Source organism: Kryptolebias marmoratus, linkage group LG17 (genome assembly GCF_001649575.2).
Source record: "Kryptolebias marmoratus isolate JLee-2015 linkage group LG17, ASM164957v2, whole genome shotgun sequence".
NCBI classification, from domain to species: Eukaryota; Metazoa; Chordata; class Actinopteri; order Cyprinodontiformes; family Rivulidae; genus Kryptolebias; species Kryptolebias marmoratus.
Genome location: NC_051446.1, coordinates 23,703,959 through 23,724,850, shown reverse-complemented (window position 1 = coordinate 23,724,850; position 20,892 = coordinate 23,703,959). Strand labels below are relative to the sequence as shown.

Below are 20,892 nucleotides of genomic sequence, written 5' to 3'. Positions count from 1 at the left end.
TAGAGGGGGAACCGATTATTTCAGACAGCTGAAATATTTGGTTCCCCCCTGGTAACTTTTGCAAAAAAAAACCCAAATGTCTCCAAATTCAGAGGACTTATTGTCCATGATGAGAGGAATAAACACAGTTAAAGACTTGTTGGTAAATTAACTGGTTGTAGGGCACCACAACTGCTTCCACCCGCGTCGATCATCATCATCATATGAAATAACTTTTTGTCACAACAAAAAATAGTGGCTGGTAAAATATTTGAGTGGCTGGTAAAAAAATTTGTCCACAACAAATTTTTTAATTTCCACCCCTGGATGTGTTTAATATAATCAATAACTGCAACATATCTGAGTTCTGAATTAATGTGTTAGTGTTTGTTAATGAGTCAGGGCTTTTAATCTGGTTAATCAGCACCAAAAACTGGAAAAAGATTAAAAAAAAAAGAAAAAGAAAAACAGTTTGCATTTAAATGAGAGTCCCAACGGCAGCAGAAGACGTTTGTTTTGAAAATAATCAGTGTTTGTGTGATTCGGGTCTAAGTTTTTAATTTAATTTAATTTATTCTAATATTCTGATTGGTTGAATAAGTTAAACAAAGCATAAAATATTACAGTTTTCACTCTGAAAGGAGTTTACGTTCTCGTAGTTTTTGTTTCTTTCCCTGTGAACGAGGCCAAACAAAACGCTCTGTTTACAGAGTTACACATTTTATGAGCTGAATAAAGAGCTGGAGCAAAGTTTCAGAACAAAACCTGAGAAATTATTTTGAAAAAGACGCTTCAAGGAGGATAAATATGTCCCGGCATGTAAACACCTTTGATTTATAAAAAAAATACAGCTTATGATGGGCATTTGTACAGTTTTTCCTTGTATTATTTTATATTTACAGCTCCAGTTTTTCTCTGATGAGCTTCAGGATGAAGACAGTAAGAACCTGTCAATATCAGCGGCATTTTCTTCCTCTCAGCAGCTCCTGCCAAGGCTCTGACGCTGACATTATTATGGCTGCTGTGGCCACAGGGTCACCAGTGTGTGTGTGATAACGACTGAATTGAAGCCAGGCTGCCTTGTAAAGCTGCTGACACAGCACACAAACACAGATGATTCATCTGCATGGATACACACACACTCCAGGCTGGTTTCACACATTGTTTTGTGCACGCGCGCGCGCGTGTGTGTGTGTGTGTGTGTGTGTGTGTGTGTGTGTGTGTGTGTGTGTTGTACCTGAGATTGTGCGTTGACATTTGCACCATTTGTGACGAGCTCCTTCACCACATCAGTCTGCCCGGCGAGGGAAGCTATGTGGAGGGCAGTGTTTCCTTTCTGTTGGGAAGGAAGAGAAAAGGTTTCATTATTATTATTATTATTATTATTATTGGTGTTTGCTTTAATTTTAAGAGATGACTATGTTTATATATATATTTGTCTGATATTATTACATCTGGACAACAAATAAATGCTCCTAAATCAGCAGAACAACACGGAAACAGATGAAACCTGACATCCTTGAAGCGTTTGTGATTTGTAGTTTGTAACCACATCAGTATTTAAAGCTCATTTATCCCATGTGAAACCACTAAAATAGCACAAAATAAGGGATTATATCCTAACATTATTCATTACGAGTTGAATTAACTGGATTTATTCGGACTGTATTTCACTTCCTGCTGTGGACTCTCAGTCTTTCGGGGATTTGTAGCGCGTTGAATCAAAGGCAGCTGCGCTTCTCTTTGAATTCTTGACTTTGTTTCACTTTCACGGCTGAATTTAAATCAGTTTAAATTGAGTTAATATTAAATGAATCGAAATAAAGAAAAGTTAACTTCGATTTCTCTGTGATTTTCTTCAATTAACTTCACAAAACTGATGTTGGACTCGATGTGGCAGAAAAGCCTCAAATGTCAGCTGCCCAGTTTGTGGGAGGCTTGTCTACCCGAGGTCACATGACCGCGAGGGCGGAGCTATCTTATTGTAAGCGTCATGTCAGTTACATGATCGCCATCCTGTCATGGCGACAGATGACAGCTCTGATATGGGAACAAATCGATGAACAGAAAGAGGAAAACAACCGAACAGACAAAATTAGACAGTGGTAAGATAAACCGTGTGGAGGAACAGCGGTACACACATTAACTCTTTGAATAAAAACACCTGTTTTTTGTGTGTGTGTGTGTGTGTGTGTCGGTTACAGCAGCTGTTAGCTGTGATTCACACAGCAACAACACACTCCTACTTTCACTGAGACCAACTTGACAACAAGAGGCCAGATCCAGGAAACGGTTTGTTCTTATCTGAACGGGAACGGAAATAAGAACCCGTCGAAAACGTAACAAAACCTGAGAAAAGAGCAACTTGAGGAGTGTTTAAGACCCAGATCTGTGTCCCCTTCCTCTCCAGTCTGCATGCACGCTGGCGCACAAACATCGTTCCATAAATATTATTTAAACCTTAATGTTTCAGTCTTGGAATTTTATTGAGTGGGAATGTCTGAAAAGTGAAAAGCTGGCTCGCATTTAAACATCACGGATCAAACATCCATCCCAGGACTATGAGAGGGAGACGGGTTTTTATTTCCACTCCCTACAACCGACTGAGTGACACATTAATTGATTACAAAGGTCACTGCGCCTTGATCCAAACCCCACAGATCCAGCCAACAGGTGCAAACCCAGAAAACTGAAAACAAGGCTCTGCTTCAGAATGTGGGCATTTTACACATATTAACGGAAAGAAATGCTGGATATTTATAATAATCGGTAATCAACTTTGTATGCTTTTGTTATAAAACAGGTGAAAGTTTCCAGAGACCAGAGGATCAGTGCAGCTCAGCAGTTCTGCAGAATCAATCCTGTCAAACAAACAGCCACTTCATCTGCAGACCTTCAGGATTTAATTCATTTTCCTCCTGTTGCATGGATTCACTGTCATTTATTCCAGCACTAATGCTTCCTGTGAGCGTTTTACACCGACAGCAAACGCTCGCGTGGTGAAATACTGCCGTGCGCGCTCAGTGACAGACTTTTACTAGATGGGATCTCGTCCCCTCCTCTAACGCACAGCCATTCATCTCCTCAGCAATGTGACTTTGGGATAGGTGCAAATTCAGCAGAACGTGGCCGAGCACGCCCGTGTTCCTGTGACGGCTGGCGCCAACGCACCTTAGTGGCTGCGTCCACGTTGGCGCCGTGCTTGATGAGCTCAGCCACCACTTCCACGTGGCCCTCCTTGGAGGCGAGATGGAGAGCGTTCAGACCATTCTGGGAAGGAAAACAAGCAGGAGACAGACGTGAGGAGAAAGTATTCGCTCATGTCAGTGGATCTGTTTAAACCAGGGGTGTCAAACTCCGTTCCTCGGGGGCCGCTCTCCTGCATGTTTTAGACGTGTTCTTGTTTTAAAACACCTGGTTTAAATGGATGACTTGTTGCCGTGCTCCTGGAGAACCTGATGATTTGGTGAGGAGGTGATTAAACCGTCTGAATCAGGTGTGTTGGAGCAGAAACACCTAAAACTTCCAGGACAGCGGCCCCTCGAGGCCTGGAGTTTGACACCCCTGTTTCTACTATTCTGTTTAGTTTCTGTTTTTAGTCTATACATCAAAATGTGCAGTTCCATTAGGAACAGTTTGCTCTAACCTTTGGTAGCAGTTTGTCGTACAACATAAACAAAATGTGCAAAAAACTGGGAAAGTTTTCCATAGACAACACCGGGAAAACTCAGATCTCAGGAGCTCCACAGCTCAGACAGACTTCGCTTTAAAGACATCATTCAGAGTCAGGAAGCTGGGCTTGACACGTCTGGACTTTTATTTTGAAATATTTTAAGGTTTTTGAACAATTACAGTTTAGGTTTGATTTGTTTCATGAAATGTCCAGGACTAATTTTTGAGACGTCTAAAGTTTTCAAACATTTTGCAAACAAACTCTTAGTACATATACAAATGAAACAACAAAATGCAGAGGGAGTTGTTTTTTTTTAACCACTCACTGTTAGAGGATTTACAGTTTGATCACAAATCCCCTCAGGGTGCAGAGAGCACACACTCGGGTTTACATTTTATGTCTGTTTTTGTCTTTCTCTCTAAAATCTGCTGTCAGGGAGTGACAGACACAGATGTGTGGTTACCATGGTGACCCTTTAACGTTTCTTTAAACTTCTTATGCAGCTCACATATCTAAACGTAGGCATTTAATCTTACCTTAGGTTATTAGAAACTGCACTGACACGTTTAAAAGCTTCTTCAGAAACGTTTTTATCATCATGAACAAATGATACAAAGTAAGAGTCCTGATGAGTCTAGCCACAAAGATAAAATGCTGCAGAGAATAAAGAATAAATGGCTAAAACCACAGCAGTGTTGTTATTAACAGTTTACAGTGTGATGATCTTACCTGATTGCAAATATTGATATCGACTCCGTTCTTCAGGTAGTCCAAAGCTTTCTCCAGATTTCCAGCCCGAGCTGCGCGCAGATAACAGGCGTTCACATCCGTCTGCAGGGAGACAAACCATGGCTGTAATCTTCATTTGATAAGCTCAGGATAGAAAATACAAACTGCTCTTCTGTGAAGTTAAATACAAAAACTAACATGCAGTTCCAAAACAGCTGCCTTCTCGAGCAAATAATAATCCAGGACAGCTCTGAGCATCGTTTGGGCCGTTTATGTTGTTGGAAAAGTTAAAACTTTTCATCACATTCGTCACAAACTGTTCTGTTTGTGTCACCGCCTCCTCACAGAGCAGTGGTGTCCAGTCCTGGTCCTGGTGGGTCACTATCCTGCAGGTTTTAGATGTTTCTCTGCTCCGACTCACCTGATCTGAATGACTGAGGGATTAACGGGCTTCAGCAGAACTTTAAGACCTGCTGAAGAGCAGAGAAACATCTAAAACCTGCAGGATGGAGGACCTTCAGGACCAGGACCAGGACCAGGACCAGAACTGGACACCTCTGGGATGGACTCTGCACTCAGAGATGAGGTCATCCAGTCCCTGAAGGACTGGCTGATAAAAACCACCTAAAAGAGCCCCGTCTGGATGGTAAACCAGAAGCTGAGCAAACTGTTTATATATGAAGGAAACGTAAAGTACACAACCTTCAACAACCAACCTGCCAAACACGCCAACAACTGCAGGGTTTACTAAATCTGCTTCTTCACGTGACAGATGTGAAACATCTGCTTTAAGCTCTGTAATCAGAACAAATCAGGGCAAAAACATCAAACTGCTACTCCATCCTGATTGGTTATTTTGATGGAGATGAAAAGTTTTATCGCCCAACTTTCGCCTTTTTGTTTCTTAGCCTAAACAAAATGTTTCTGTCTGAGTATTCATGGGTCTGTTAGCAAAATATGTCATGACTGAGTGGAACGATTTCAACGAAACTTTAAAAAGTAAGCAAATAATTTAATTTCGGAGGCAATCAAGATGGCTGCCACAGCCACAAAAATAAGCATACCTCAGTCAATCTGACAGATTTTAAACTAAAATTTGACACAGAAGTAGCTGAAAGTCATCCCCAACACATCATCTGAGAGCTAACTATATGGAGTGAGCTCAAGCAAAATATTATTTATAAGATATCCCCAAAATGGCTCCATCATTCCTCAACATGAGAGGAAAGGTGGCGGGTGATATGCATCCCTTCTGGATCTTTATTTGTATTTGTGTTCTTACTTTCATGGAACATTTTATCAGTTTATTAGCTGTAACTAAACAAACTATCGTAAGTAAAAACTACAACAATGAACGGCACACAGCAACAGATGTCACATAAAATAAGATTCGCTTCACTTACAAGTAAAATATCTGACAACATAAAGGCCAACTCTTCCATCCATCACTGTACTTGTTAGGTTCAGTATTATGGGAACAGTAATTATGACTATCATCACTAAACAAAAACGTCTGCAATCGTCTGAAATTGTTGCCTGTGAGACTTTCAGGTTTATTTTGAAGACAGCATAATTAGTGCAAACACATTTCTAAATCATCCTGCATGAATCTACGACTGAAAAAAGGTTTTTTTCTTCAGGCAAGCAGCAGCAAATTAACCTGTCAGCACTGCCAACACACACACACACACAGAATAAAATATACCAGGGGTTGATGAGTGTGTGAGGATCTCAGGAAACACAACCTGAGTGTGTCACTGAGAGAATAAGAGGCAGAAAGCGTTCGTCTCTGATTTCCTGACTGCAGTGCTGAGATCAGCCCGCCACACCCAAGGAGTCATCCAGAACAGAATCTGTGACGATCAGACGTGATCCTAAAACGGTGTCAGTTTCTGCATCGAGGCTCAGCTTCACAGGACGATTTACAACAGGGCTGCACGATATATCACAACGTACCGTAACGGAAATATCAAGCGTGCAGGAATCAATACCACCTCCGACTAATTGAGCTGTAATAAATCATTAAATAATATAATGACCATCACTGCCCTCGATGCCCTCCTGCACTTCAGACTGAAGCGAAAAGTGGTTTCAGTATCATGACAGAACAGAAAGAATGAGGAAAATGTGTTTTTTTTATGACTGATATTGTTTTTCCAATAATCAATGTGGGTGGGGGACGGTTTCATCCTGTATTAGAGATGGGCAGTGATTTTTTTAAATTAAAAGTCCAATTAAAACAGGTGAATTTTAAGAATTTTCTGTTTTTTTTTAAATAACCACCCCTGGTAGTGACACACCAAGTTGCTTTTAATTATATTTTTCCCGCTCTGGCTGCCATATAATAAATAAATGAATAAAACAACTCATATTTCTTCCATCGTAGTTTATTTTGAAAGGATTAGAAAGTGGAAGCTATAATCAAGGGTGAGCTCAGCCTTGATGAAGATGAAGAGGATTAGCAGCAGCGGCTGTCTCCGTACCCGAACACTCGGCTTCATTAGACGGGTTTTCAGCTATGAGACCATTTAAGTCCCAACCATGTGGACAAAGTCCTTCTTTAAGCAAGAAGATAAAACCGACATTCGTCCTAAATCAGCAGAGCTTAGCGCTGGTTCGGATGCTTACGCTGCTTTTATAGTTTGTTGCTATGCTGACATGTTATATGAATCATCTCTGTGTGAGTTAAGGATGAAATAAACCAGCGCTGAAAGAAGGACAACCGGCTGCAAGTTGGACTTCCTGTTTGTTTGTAGCTGTGGCTGATATTTATTAATAAATTAACTGTTTTGGCCTAAAATGTCCATCCTTACTCTGTTTTTTTATTATGACAGTTTCACTTTTTCACTGATCGGTTCATTATAACACTGAATAATGTAAAGAAAGAACATTAATTACTTGAGTTTGATTTCTAGTCATCACTAACTCCTGACGGACATTTCAGGCTCTTTAGTTGCTAAATGCGCACTAATGTTCGGCTCCAATAAATCCCATTAAAAAAGCATTAACTTCTGTCATTAGCTACAAAGTCAGTTAAAATTTCCCATCAACCATTACGGTCATGTTACAGATCTGTTCCATGTGATCAGTGAGCTGGTGTTCCTACTTTATATTTACAAAACACTTCATCATCCACTAATGTGGAAATTTGACTTTGGTTCAAATGTAACATAAAAAAAACGCAACAAAACTCCAAAATCAGTCATTTCTGCATCAAGAAAAGGCAACAACTCAGAAATAAATGGGAGATGTTTACCTACAATATGTTAGGGCTCAAAGTATATATTAGGAAGGACTCTCAGCTACTACCACACCAAATTTTAACTCATTATCTGTAAAATTGACTGAGTTATAACCAATTTTTGTGTTTCTTCTAAAATCAGTTGGCTGCAAAAGTTCGTATTTCTGTCCTTGTTGGGACCATATATGGATTTCCTTTCATTTCTTTAGCCTGACCCTTACCCTAACCCTAAACTTAACCATTACTAGTACATAACTAACCCACATCTTAGCCCTAAACCTGACCCCTAACCCAAAAATGGCGTTCCACCAAAGGAGGAAACAAGTGGTCCCAACGAGGCAGGTGTGTATACCAGAGGTGGTCCTAAAAAGGTAACAGAAGCTAGGTGTACACACACACACACACACAGAGCACTGGGTGATAAAAATGAGCCACAGGTGTTAGATGCACAACAAAGACCGCCAAAGGAAATCATTTCCTCCAAAGCACGGATTCTTTACAAACAACAATCCGACGTGTGATTTATTGAAGAGTCTCGTGTTGCAGGCGGCGTTTTCATCCTCACTGCGCTGTAATCTTTGTTACTGTGAACAAATAAAGATTATTATCTTCGATTCCTCCAGTATGCCACATGTTGAAGTGTCCCTGGGCAAGACGCTGACCTTCTAATTGCCTCTGATGTGCCCCATCGGTGTATGAATCCGATCTAAAGCGCTGATTAGACTCTACAAAATGATTTATTCAGATTAGCTTTGTGGAGATGCAGCAGAGTGCGGTATGAATGTGTGTGGATGGAGAAATGAGGGAACAGATTGTGTTGTAAAGAGCTTTGAGTGGCCTGGTTGGTCAGAAAGGCACTGCATAAGTACAGTCCATTTACCATTTACCAAATTATCAGCTGAAGCTGGTCGCTGAGCTCATCACCGACTCACAGAAAGGACCTGATCAGAATGAAGGAGGTTTACTGTGACCAGGACGTCTGACTCAACTGTGAGTTAAAAACTTGTAAAGCTGCAGCTGATTAAAACCCAAACAATAACTCTGACTCCGCTCTGATCCTGAAACGGTATCATCCGTTTCACAAACAGGTGATCTTTCGGAGCTCATCGTGTCAACGTTTGGCTTTTGTTGGCAACTTCCGGCGCCATTAGAGAGGATTGTTTTTCAGCAACGGGCCCATTGACATTCCTGTGCATCTTTATTTAACCATCAGAGATATCCGAAGAATGTTCTTTTCTCACCCTCGCCACAGCGGTGACACGACAACATGAACAACGACGACTTTTGGTTTTTAAACCTCGAACACGGGCGATCGTGTTTTTTGCCCGGGTCTGTTTGTGACTTTGACAAAAACGATTCAAGATTTTAATGAAACTTGCAGGACGTAATCACTGGATGTACATCTACAGATGATTAACTTTCAGTCTAACTCACATTTACAGATATTGAGCTAAAGTTTGATGTGGTAGTAGCTGAGAGTCCTCATCTCACTGTAAAACATGAGACTCTCTTAATTCTTATAAAGTGTTTACCAGACACTTCAAAAGATAAATTATAGTTGACATCACTCCTAAATAGATTTGTTTTTACAGGTTTTGACAAACGATACAAAAAGCAGCTCAGGTTTGTTGCTTTTTCCTTTACAAGCCTGAAGCTTCTGCTCAGGTTATGAAGCAAAGCTACATTAAAAAGGAAACACTGCACCGGCCGTATCACGTATCACCAGCTTTACGGGGCTTTTGTCCTCAAAGGTAATGATGATATTATCAAAATATCCATTTCTAATTTAATTTCTTCCCCCTTTCCTCTAATAAATCAAGTCTTTTTGTTCCTTTTGTCTAATATTCCAGCACCGATCGCAGCTTGTGCCGCCTGTCCAAGGTCAGGCGCCTCCGCTCCCATCAGCGTGAAGCACGAAGCATGAAACTGTACCTGCAGGAGCCTGTATGTTCAGGCTCATGACAAACAGCTGAAGGGATTAATTAAGGTGCAATCAGAGTGAAACGATTACTCAGATCCGCAGACATCCACATGAACGCACTGCAGCAGAGCGGTGCAGCAGAGTCCCATCAGTCTCCAACATCAGCCCCTCCATCACTGACGCGCTCCAGACGCCACACGCATGTTCACAGCCAGCTTCCCGTCAGGGAGTTTACAGTAAAGTACAGGAAGGACTTACTTCTGCCAAATATTCGGCTGCTTCCTCCACTGCCATGTTTCTCAGCCTGCAGCTCAAAGTGTGAAACCTGAGCCTTCAGCTGCTGTGGCCTGGAAGCCAGGGAGGGAGGGAGGGTGAGAACGGGGAGGAGGAGGAGGGCCAGGTTTATGTGAGAGGGAGATAGGGGCGTTATGTCACAGCTAAAAATACCTGGCAACCAGCGAGAAAGTCCAGAGACGCTCCGACGTTAGCCTCAAACCGACGACGAACGTTATCTCGACTTTAATCATCGGGTCAGATGACGCGACGGAGTTTTCTTACGTTTTCAAACAAGCAGACATTATAAATGACCGTAAATGGACAATAACGAAAAATAACTTTTACTTTAATCAAACGAAACAATTCACAGGAAATTACTGGTTTAATGTCAGCCGGCGGGACGTTGAAGCTGTAAAAAGGCAGAGGAAACTGAAACTGGGCGGCTGAAGTTCAAACGAGCAGAAAAAAACTCAAAACTAAGAAGAAAAGTTGCTAAAAGCTAAAATGAGTTAAACCGTATCTAAAGCTAAAAGAAGCAAAACAGTAGCTAAAGGTTAGATTTACCATATTGTTGCCAAAAACTCAAATTAAAAAAACAGTAGCTAAAGCTAAAAGCATCAAATTAGCAGCTTAAAGTTTAAAATACCAAACTGTATCTAAAACTTCAGCTCGGCTAAACAGCAGCTAAACATTAAAATTAGCAAAACCATAGCCGAAAGCTTAAATTAGCAAAATATCCAAAAGCTAAAATTTCCTAAACAATAACTAAAAGTTAAAATTAGCAAAACAGTAGCCAAATGTCACAAATAGCATAATGTAGCTAAAAGCTCAAACTAACAAAACAGTAGCTAAAAGCTAAAAGTGTCAAAACAGCAGCTTAAAGTATAAAATAACAAACTGTATCTAAAAGCTAAAATTATTTAAACACTATCTATAGTTAAAAGCAGCAAAAAAATAACTAAAAGGTTAAATTTACCATAATGTAGCCAAAAACTGAATTTAGCTAAAGCATAGCTAAAAGCCAAAATCAGCAAAACAGTAGCTTCAAGATTAAATTAACCAAACTGTATCTAAAAGCTAAAATCAGCTAAACATTAAAAATAGGAAAACCATAGACAAAAGCTTAGGTTAGCAAAATAATATTCTAAAGCTAAAATTTTCAGAACAATAGCTACAAATTTAAGTTAGCTTAACTTTAGCCAAAAACTGAAATTAGCAAAACAGTAGCTAAAAGCTGAAGTTTGCTACAATCAAATATCTCCAATAATTTCAATGAGACTTTAAATTTAATTTAAATAATTCAATAATTTAAAAGTATGAAAGTACCAGACACCCCTCAGCTGAACGAGCTGAACAGATTTTATACCTGGAAGGTTAAATCAGCTGAAAGTAAAAACACCCAGCCGAAACTAGAAGCAGGACAACAACGTCAGCGCTCACACAAACATGTCAGCTGCAGCTCATTATGGGCTCGTTCAGCCGGACTTTCCAGGACCAAAGTTTATCTAAAACCAAACAAGAAGAGGTTTAAGGTGCAGCTTCTGTGGATCCGACTCTCAAACATCACCTGTGATGAAATCCCGACGGGAAAACTCAGTTTTGGGAAATCACAGGGAAAAAAAAAAAACCCTGCAGACGAACAAGAAGAAGGGGCGATATAAAAGAATCCGTTTGTGGGAAAAAAACCACATGCTGTGGCGAGGACTTTACGAACCGGTGAGTTTAGAAATGAAAACACGTTAAATCCCGGAAAATACTAAACTCTAAACCTGCTGTTTCTTTTCAGGACAGACAAACCAACTCAGCTGTGATGGTGAGACGTTCAGGAACATTTCATCCCTTTTAGCTTTCCCTAAACAAAAACAACGGGAAAATAATTCAGCCTACAGAGTATTACGCTCTATTTTTAATATAAGAAGTTAATTAAAAAGGTGTTGCTTGCCACCTTCTTACAAATGCCTCGAAAATAAGTAATTCTACTTCTGACTTTGAGATATTTTTGATTTAATTTTGGGAATTCTCTCCTTTAGATTTGAGGTAAAGTTTAAATGTTTGCGAGGCTCATCAGCCGCCGAACGTTTAATGGGTTTTAGTAATGAAACGTTCAGAAAACATTCACTAAACGTACAACTATAAGTGATTAACTTCTGGAGCCGACCTGATTCAAGATGACTGCCACGACACAAAAATGGCTAAAACTCGGTCAGTTTTACAAATATTAAGCTAAAACTCGGTGTGGTAGTAGCTGAGAGTTTAAGGAAAGTGAGTCTTGTGAAATGTTACATTAAGTTTGAGTGTTTTCGGTTTAATTTTTATTTGTTTTTGTTCCATGCAGTCACAGTTCAGACTGCAGCTCAGAGTCGTGTTCGTGGCGCTGCTGCCGGCCGCCGCCGCCGCCGCCGCCGCCTTCCCGTCGCCTTGGCCCTCCGACTGCAGCGACGTCTACAGATCCGGGTCGGGTCGGGACGGGGTCTACACCGTCTACCCTGCAGGCCCCACCTCCCCCGTGCAGGTTTACTGTGACATGAGCCAGGACGACGGGGATGCTTCTGCAGAAAAATGGACGGTGAGGACGGAGGAACAAAGTCCACTTCAAGCAAACCATGACTCAGCGTTTGTTGTGTTTCCTGCCATAACGTGACAAAACTGATCGACATTTAAATGCTTCCTATATAAATCTAAAAACATTTATTTTTTCATTCAAATCTTCTCCTTTAACTCTGAAACCAGGTGATTCAGAGAAGACAAGACGGTACGGTAAACTTCTTCATGAAGTGGGATCACTACAAGGACGGCTTCGGCAGCGCCGCTGGAGAGTACTGGCTTGGTAAATTCAAACATTTCCGCATTTAAAAAATAACTAAGATTCATTTTTTCCAACAGGTTTTAGTGCCTGAAACAAGATGTTGTGGGACGAGTTTAAATTCACACTAAAGTGATTTTATATCATAGCTTTTAACATGTTTAAAAGTGCAGCTGAAGTTAAATTTTGTTTTTTATAACCATTAATCTGTTAATTGTTTTCTAGTTAAAATGCAAATCCTAGCTTTAACATCTCAGGCTTCCTTTCAAACAACTGAAATATTTGCCTTTAAAACAGGGTTTGGTTTATCAACGGTCATCAGCATTCAGGGGTAATCCGGTCAGTTTTGAAGGGATGTTTTAATAGTTATCAGTAGTTAGTACCTTATAAGCTGTCACATCAGTCACAGAGCACAGAGTCAGGAGGAAGAGGCAAAAGTCTTCATCCAGGCTAGGCTAACAGCTAGTTTGTTACATTTTTTTCATGCTTGGAAAACGAATAAACACTACGTTAGCTAATAATAACCTTCTACTGATAACAGAAGGTGATAACACAGAACATCACTTCAGAAGTGACTGGTCTATTCCTTTAACGAAAGTCCAAAAGTGCATCAAACTAGGCTTGAAGGGTTTTCTTTTTGCTGCCCGACTCAGGTCTGGAGACGATGCACCTGCTGACCCAGGCCAAGAGCTACGAGCTCAGGGTGGACATGGAGGACTTTGAGGGTCAGAAGGTCTTCGCCCATTACTCAGACTTCTCCGTCGGCCCCGAGTCAGACGGCTACAGGCTCAGCCTGGGGAGTTTCGTCAAGGGGGCAGCAGGTGGGACGTCGGTTTTACCAGCAGAGTTTTGATGCCGAATTAAAACAGAGCTTCAAACGCTTTCTGCTGTTTTTAATTTTTCCTCCAGGAGACTCTCTAAGCCTTCACAACGGACAGAAGTTCACCACCACGGACAGAGACCAGGACACGCATTCCTCCAAATGTGCCAGGCTGGCGTACGGAGCGTTCTGGTACGCGGCGTGCTTTGGTGCCAACCCCAACGGCATCTACACGTGGGGTCCGTCGCCCCGTGCAGCTGGCGTGCAGTGGAACACCTTCAAAGGGCTCGACTCCTCCCTAAAAACCATGATCATGAAGATCAGACCGGCTGCTACGCAGAAACTCAGCCAGCTGTGATCACGTGATGCATTCACGTGCGTCTGTGTGGGCGTGTTCATGTGTCCGTACCGTTAGCAATTAAAGCCTATTAAAGCCTAATTCTGGCGTGGTAGTAGCTGAGACTCATCCCCAAATTATACTCTGAGCTCTAACTGATCCTGCAAAAAATGTGTGTAAAACTTTGGCACCGACTATTGGAACCAACGCTACTAACAAAATATCTCATGAACCCCTGGACGGATTTTATATATATAATATTTTCAGAAAGTAATCAATGCTTTCTGCAACGGATTAATCTTTGGACTAAACCTAATTCAAGATGGCCGCCACAGCCAACTGACTTTAGGAAACACTCAAACAGCAAAAACTACAGATATTGAGCTAAAATCTGGTGTGGCAGTAGCTGAACACCATCCTCAACACATGCTTTGAGCGTAACACGTGTGACATTTTTAATTAAAACCTTGCTTCTCTGTTAGCAAAATATCTCTTGAACCACTGGACGGATTTCAATAAAACTCTTGAACAAAGTAATCATTGGCAGAGTCTTTTTCACTGAATATGGCCACCACAGCTGATCAATTGTAGCCAACACAAAAACGACCATAACTCAGTGACCTTCAGAGATGCTGAGCAAACGTTTGGTGTGGTAGTAGCTGAGAGTCATCCTCAACACATCCTTAGAGCCTTAGAGCGAGAGATCTTTTGATATCGCATGAGAATGTGCACAACATTGTTTAATAGATCTGTCCAAAACAGATATGACTTTAAGGTGATCTAAGGTGATCTTAATCTAAAACTCTGGCATGAAAGGTGGCGGGCGACGTGCATTTCTTTAACAAATGCTCGTTAAAGCATTTAATCTTTTTATTTCCACCTTTAATAGAAGGAACCAAACATTTAATCCTAACTGAAACATCTTCAACAGCCCGTCACACGCCGTAAAAACAGCAAAAAGGTCTGAGCTCAGTGGCTCCATAACGTTCAGGTCCTCCACCGCCCCCTGCTGGCCCAGCTGCAGTACTGCACAAGCTGCAGCACGAGATAAAAGCTTCTGTCAAAACATCTGAGTACACAAAACAAAAGGAATGTGCCGTTTTAGTAAATGTTTTATAACGTTACTGATGGTAAAAAAGTGGAGTTTACATCAGAACAGATGAACTCCTCATAAAAAAACAACCTTAATGGGGGTTATAGTGAAAATATTATGACATCAACATAAAATGAGCAGACGAAGTGTGTGTTTTGTCTGCGTGTGTGTTGTGCTGCCTCTGATTCGATGCCGAGTGCTGCAATCTGATTGGCTGCCTGGCTACTGCAGTCTCGCTGTTCTCTCAGCACTTGAGTTACAGACGGAGGAGACAGAACAAACTCCTCATCGCTCCCGTTTCCTGTCACTCCTTTCCAACGAGCCTCCTGATCCACGAGCCGCCGTGCACAGACTCAGGAATCAGAAGGTGTATTTTTACAGCCTTTGTTTTGTTTTTTTTAAAGGTTCAAACTGCAGACGTAAGCCTCGTTGAGTCTCCGTATCATTGGCCAGCAGGTCCACACTGCTCGTTCCTCACTGGCTGACAGAGATGACGTTGCTCTGAGCTGATGTAAGGTTCTGTGAAGGAAAACCAGGCAGAAACACCGGCAGACAGAACTCAAACCTGCTGGCTCACACTTCTCCAGTAAAACACTTTCAGCTACCCGAGTTCAGTCCGCTCAATGTTCAAACTGTGTCACTGCAAAGAAAGCAGCTCCAGAGTGAAGGAGAGCGTCAGCTTCTGTTGGAGAGCTTCCGGATTATCTGCTCTGACAGAGACAGAGCTCTGCTCATGAATAAATTAACATCTGTCCTGAAGCAAAAGGCATGCAAGGCACGTACAGCAGCATGTAAGCAACCACACGTGTGCAGACGGAAAGTCCTGCCCTCACGGTAGCGTCTACTTCCTCTGATTGTGCAGAGGACTTGATTTTTATTGGATTTTTGAGGTGATATTGATAAGAGTTTAGAGACCCCTGAAGAGCACAGCTCAGAGAGGCTCACTGAGGCGCTGCAGTCATGCAACCACGACTTTATCCTCACAGGCACAGGTTTGCATGCTAATATTAACTATTAGAACAAAAAAATGGCCAAAAATGATCATTAGAATGTCGTTTCATTGGCAGATATTTGGTCATAAACAAAAGAAAGTTGTCGTGACTATTGTTGTAAAAATTTGCATTTTCTGCAAAGAATGAACGCCGAGTGCTGAACGATGACGCTGAAATTAGATTGTAAAACAGAAGCTAATATTAGCAAAACTGCAGCTTAAAGCAGAAAATAGCAAAACTACTACTAAACCCTAAAATGACCAAAACCAAAATTAACATTAAAACTTAAATAATAAAACAAAAAGTTGTCCTTAAATGCTGAAGTGGAGCAGATTTCAGAGAATGTTTCGAAGGAACTGAAGCGATCTCAGTCTATTTCTGTGTGGAACATTTTGTAAATAAAGTTAAATATTTAGAAAAGTATAAAAGTTACAAAAATCAACAGTCCCAGCAGCCACCTCCTTAATGAGCTGAATGTTTTGATGTCTAAATGGTTGAATTAGCATCAAGTATTTGGAAATCTTCTGCAGGTAAATACCCAGCCTGCTCTTAACTCCAGGTTTGTTTGTTTTTTTAACTCATCCACCTTCATCTTACACCTGTCTTCAGTCTTGGTTCCTCTTCTTTCCAAAGCACACTTCCACCTCTCCAGGCTCTCTTCCACCTCATTCACACATATTTAAACCCCTGGGAGTAACTCGTCTAAAGACAGTTCACTGAATGAAGCGTTCGTTGACATTAGAGGAGCAGCCCGTTCTTTCTCGTCAAACATGGCCGCCTGAGGAGCTGCTTCCCCGGACTGCGTAGGAGGCCCTGCTTTAATAACGTCCTGCTAACAGAGTGCACGAGCAGTGGCCCTCAGCTCATAGCGTCTAAAGCTAATTAGAGGATTGCCTGGAGAATCGATCGAGCACTTTAGCTGCATGTACAACATCAGCGTCACTGCTTCCAGTATCTGCTGACTGCCGGGCCGCCGGCTCTGACCGGACACAAAACGCTGAGCTGTGACTCCCCTTTTATTAAGCTCTACTGTTAATTATTCCACTTTTTACGTGACTTGAACAGATGGATCCTGAAATATATAAAAAAATAAACTGTAGAACTGAGCCACGAGGTAAATGTCCAGGGAATAAAACAACCTAAAATGTTTTTTATTTATTGCTGTGTACTGATGAGGAGCATCGATGTTCTTTTAACCAGTTCACATCTGATTCGAGCATCTCAAATGTAAAATGAAGCAAAAAAAACACCCTCACTAAATGTTAATATAAGGCCTTTGGGTGTCTTTTTTAATTCCTAAGATAAAATGCTGAAAACCAATCCCTCCTCTTTGCTGAGGCTGCAGTTAGTTTGATTTTAAATCAGAAAAAGCCCACTCCCGTCTCCCCCCTTCTTATGGCAAACATCCTCCTTTCTGCTATCGTCTCTGTCACAGAGAAACACGTTTAATGCACGAAACGATCTCAGTCAGGAGGATTTTGCAAAGCTTATAGCTCTTATGAAAACACCCACAGATTTTTTTCCTGATCTGGATGGTGTTGCACTTCTTTGAGATCATTTAAAAGAGCCGCAGCCCCACCAAAAATAGTCCTGAAATGGTCTGTTTTGTTCAACCACAAGTCTAAATATACTCCATTTAAAATGATCAAAAATAGATAAAACAAGCGTCTGTATTTCTAGTCTGATCCAGACAGCTCTCCTGTTGGTCACCTTCAAAATGTCTAAAAAAAAAAAGTTGTTTTTTCACCTAAAAGCAGACAAACTCATTTCCTGTGTGTCGTGACTCTGCTGGATCTGATCAACACTGAGCGCACAAACAGCCTTTAAACATCCCATCATCCCGTCTGCTGGGCTTTCTCTAATTTCCTGACTCGTTACCTACCGACTCCTAACTTCGGTTCAGTCCCATCTCACCCTTCCGACCACTTATCCATAGTCATATGTTCACACTGAAGCCCATTTCTCACCGGTCCGCAGCTGACGACCACAAACTGCGAACAACTTTTGCATTTGGGGTTGTCAGTTTCCCCATGTGAGTCACATCTTCTCTCAAAACAGAGTCGTCTTAGAGTCTCCTCTGGAAGCCTTTTCAGTGTAGTTATTTTTTTAAGAGAGTTAGATATGTATTATTTTGGTGGCATGGATGCAAAATTCCAGGAATCTTTGGTCCAAATTATGCCAGGGGTTCATGAGACGAATAATTTAGTGGGATTCCAAGTGAAAAATGGCATTTGTTTTTGCAATTTCGTGCCTCCTACTAGTCCCCAACAGCTGCAGCAGTTAAGGTAGTATCTCAGCAGCAGTGAAATACTACCTTAAAGGTAGTTTCTACCTGGCAACTTCAAGAGGGAGTCTCCAAAATGTCTCAAAACGCTCGCAGGGGTTCTCAATTTGGTCGCTTGAGTGGCAGCCAACCAACCAGCTTGAATATATTCAAATATTTCTTGGGGATTTTCAAAAACTGGCTGTGCAAAACACGGCCACGTGGCTCGCCGGTCACAAGCAAAGTAGCCCAAACAGACACTACCTTTAATTTAGCCTCGACACATTGGTGTGAAAGAGTCCCAATTTTAAGAGGAGGAAAGTAAAGTTTCGGCTCTTCAAACACACCTGGCAAAGATAAATATTTGATTGCCACAACAACTATTCGGTATCGTTAATCTTTGTTAACGAGAACAACAAATAACACTGCAGGTCGACAGCATCATATTAAAACTCTGGTTAAAAACTGGTTTACATAAACAGAATCTGACAACCGATCGGCTTCTTCAACAAACAGATCTTTAGGTGACATCTAGCCGTGTTAGCTCCTTTTAGGTTCGTCGCCGGCCTGATTGCCATTATTGGTGCTGCTAATAGCTACGATTTCGTACAAGCTTACTAAACACCTTTAACATTTTGATAAAAAAATGATACAAGGATTAAATCAGTAAGCCGTGCCACCTTTCCTACAAAACGGAACGAAAAGTTAAAGGATGGTGGAAAACTTGAACCAGTCATCTTCATCCCAAGTAAACAAACAGACTAACATCTTCCACCTTCATCATCTTCTCTTCCTCTTTAGAAAAACAGAGAACCAGAATCAGAAAACATCTCAGTGCTCGTCTGACTGACTGTTTACTACAAGAAGATGTCTCTGTGCGAAACAAAAGCAGTTGTGCTGAGCGAAATAAAAAAAGCTCAATCTGCCCGTGTGTGTGCGTGCTGCATAAATGAATAAACTGTCCCAGTTCTGTGTGTCGGTCTTCCACTGCGGAGGAGAGGAGAGCGAACGAGGCTGCAGGGAGGTGGAGGAGAGGAGGAGAAAAGGCCTGGAACTAACCAACATCCTCGTCCTCTCCATCTTTTTACCCCCCCGCCTCCAGCTTCCTCGTTTCCCTGCCACCGATCCTACATCCAGCACCAACTCCTCTTTATCTACGCTCTTCCCCCCACTTCCAATCTCTTTTTTTTGAGGATGTGTTACCGCTCCCCCACATCACCGCCGACCCCTCCTCATCTCCCCCGTCCACCAATCACAGCAGCCGACAGGCTCTGCACCAGTCCAACCCTGCAGCTCCCTCTGTGTCGGCGAGCTTTGTATTCTGGTGCCATAAAACATGTCATCTTTATGAACGTCTTCCATCAGAAAAGCTCAGATTAACTCCACAGTTAAGGCTCACTCTGCGCTCCTTTATCCCAACACTTTCCTCTCACATCCAGACGGCTTTCTCCTCCATCCTTCATCTGCAACGAAGTCTTTCTATAATTCATAACGATGTTACTTTCGCAAAAACAGTATGTTTTTTTTACTGCTGTTCGCTTGAAAACAACATTACCTACTAAGTAAAATGGTATCTGAGATGAAGTTTCCTCGCAGGATGTTAGGAAGATGCAGCTTAATGAAGCTCACAGAAACTTGTTTTGTTTTGAAAACAAACTGTTTTCCTGTCAGACAGAAAGTTAGTAATGATAAGCTTCAGTGTCCCACATCAGAAACGTCTAATCTAACACAACTAAGAATTGTTTTGCACTAATCAGGACTTTATTCGACCACAGGGTCGAATATTCAGGCCTATAAGATCAGTTCTCCTCTGCCATAAAGATTTTAGCTCAATGTAAACAAGCAAACACTGATGCATAAAGAAATATTAATATTTAATGACAATGTATTGTGAGGAATTAGCATCAGCTCAGGTTTATTAACATTAAATCCAGTTTATTTAGCATTAGCTCAGGTTTATTTAGCATTAGCTTAGGTTTATTAGCATTAAACCCAGTTTATTTAGCATCAGCTCAGGTTTATTAACATTAAATCCAGTTTATTTTGCATTAGCTCAGGTTTATTAGATTTAGCCCTGGTTTATTTAGCATTAGCTCAGGTTTATTAGCATTAGCTCTGGTTTATTTAGCATTAAATCCAGTTTATTTAGCATTAGCTCAGGTTTATTAACATTAAATCCAGTTTATTTTGCATTAGCTCAGGTTTATTAGATTTAGCTCTGGTTTATTTAGCATTAGCTCAGGTTTATTAGCATTAGCTCTGGTTTATTTAGCATTAAATCCAGTTTATTTAGCATTAGCTCAGGTTTATTTTGCATTAGCCCAGGTTTAAGCACTGGACCTGGGATCCTAGCTTAGCTAAACCTGTAAAGTACTCAAAAATAAAGCACAGAGTTCTCAAATCTAAGTCTTAAAACAAAACAGGATTTTTACAACTATTTCCAGATCAGGGGAATGAATTATAAATAAAATGATTCAAGTAATTTATGATAAAAAGGGCAATCCAAAGGATGAGTCATTAAATAACTGTCTGGTTTATATTACTCAGATTACCATCATAATGTTTAATATTATGGTATTTCCAGAGAATATTTCTTTTAGAAGACAAAATAGAGCTAAAAGGGTGAATATTAGACTTCTACCTCAAGATAAAATAGGAAACTGCTCAGTAATTATCAACTTTAGGACCATTTTATATTAACATTGTGTCTAAATAAAAAATTAAAGAGCTTCTGGTTATCTCATTTTTACATAACTGTACGTCAT

The 20,892-nt window shown here is 41.0% G+C and overlaps 2 protein-coding genes across 21 annotated transcripts in view; one reads left to right on the top strand and one right to left on the bottom strand.

Annotated features, from left to right (window-relative positions):
• LOC108247393 (ankyrin-3) overlaps positions 1 to 20,892 on the bottom strand; it is a 94,767-nt gene that overhangs the window by 67,804 nt on the left and 6,071 nt on the right. For all 20 annotated transcript variants that reach the window (XM_037980743.1, XM_037980742.1, XM_037980730.1 and 17 more), the window contains exons 2-4: positions 4,382 to 4,483; positions 3,151 to 3,249; positions 1,217 to 1,315 (exon numbers count right to left, since the gene is read on the bottom strand). In XM_037980743.1, the coding sequence (XP_037836671.1) occupies positions 1,217 to 1,315; positions 3,151 to 3,249; positions 4,382 to 4,483 (300 nt within the window). The remainder of the gene's footprint in view (positions 1 to 1,216; positions 1,316 to 3,150; positions 3,250 to 4,381; positions 4,484 to 20,892) is intronic.
• LOC108247482 (microfibril-associated glycoprotein 4) lies at positions 11,401 to 13,881 on the top strand. Its single transcript, XM_017435644.3, has 6 exons — positions 11,401 to 11,535; positions 11,606 to 11,632; positions 12,155 to 12,385; positions 12,550 to 12,646; positions 13,276 to 13,443; positions 13,532 to 13,881. The coding sequence occupies exons 1-6, from the start codon at positions 11,509 to 11,511 to the stop codon at positions 13,798 to 13,800; spliced, it is 819 nt and encodes a 272-aa protein (XP_017291133.2). The 5' UTR covers positions 11,401 to 11,508; the 3' UTR covers positions 13,801 to 13,881.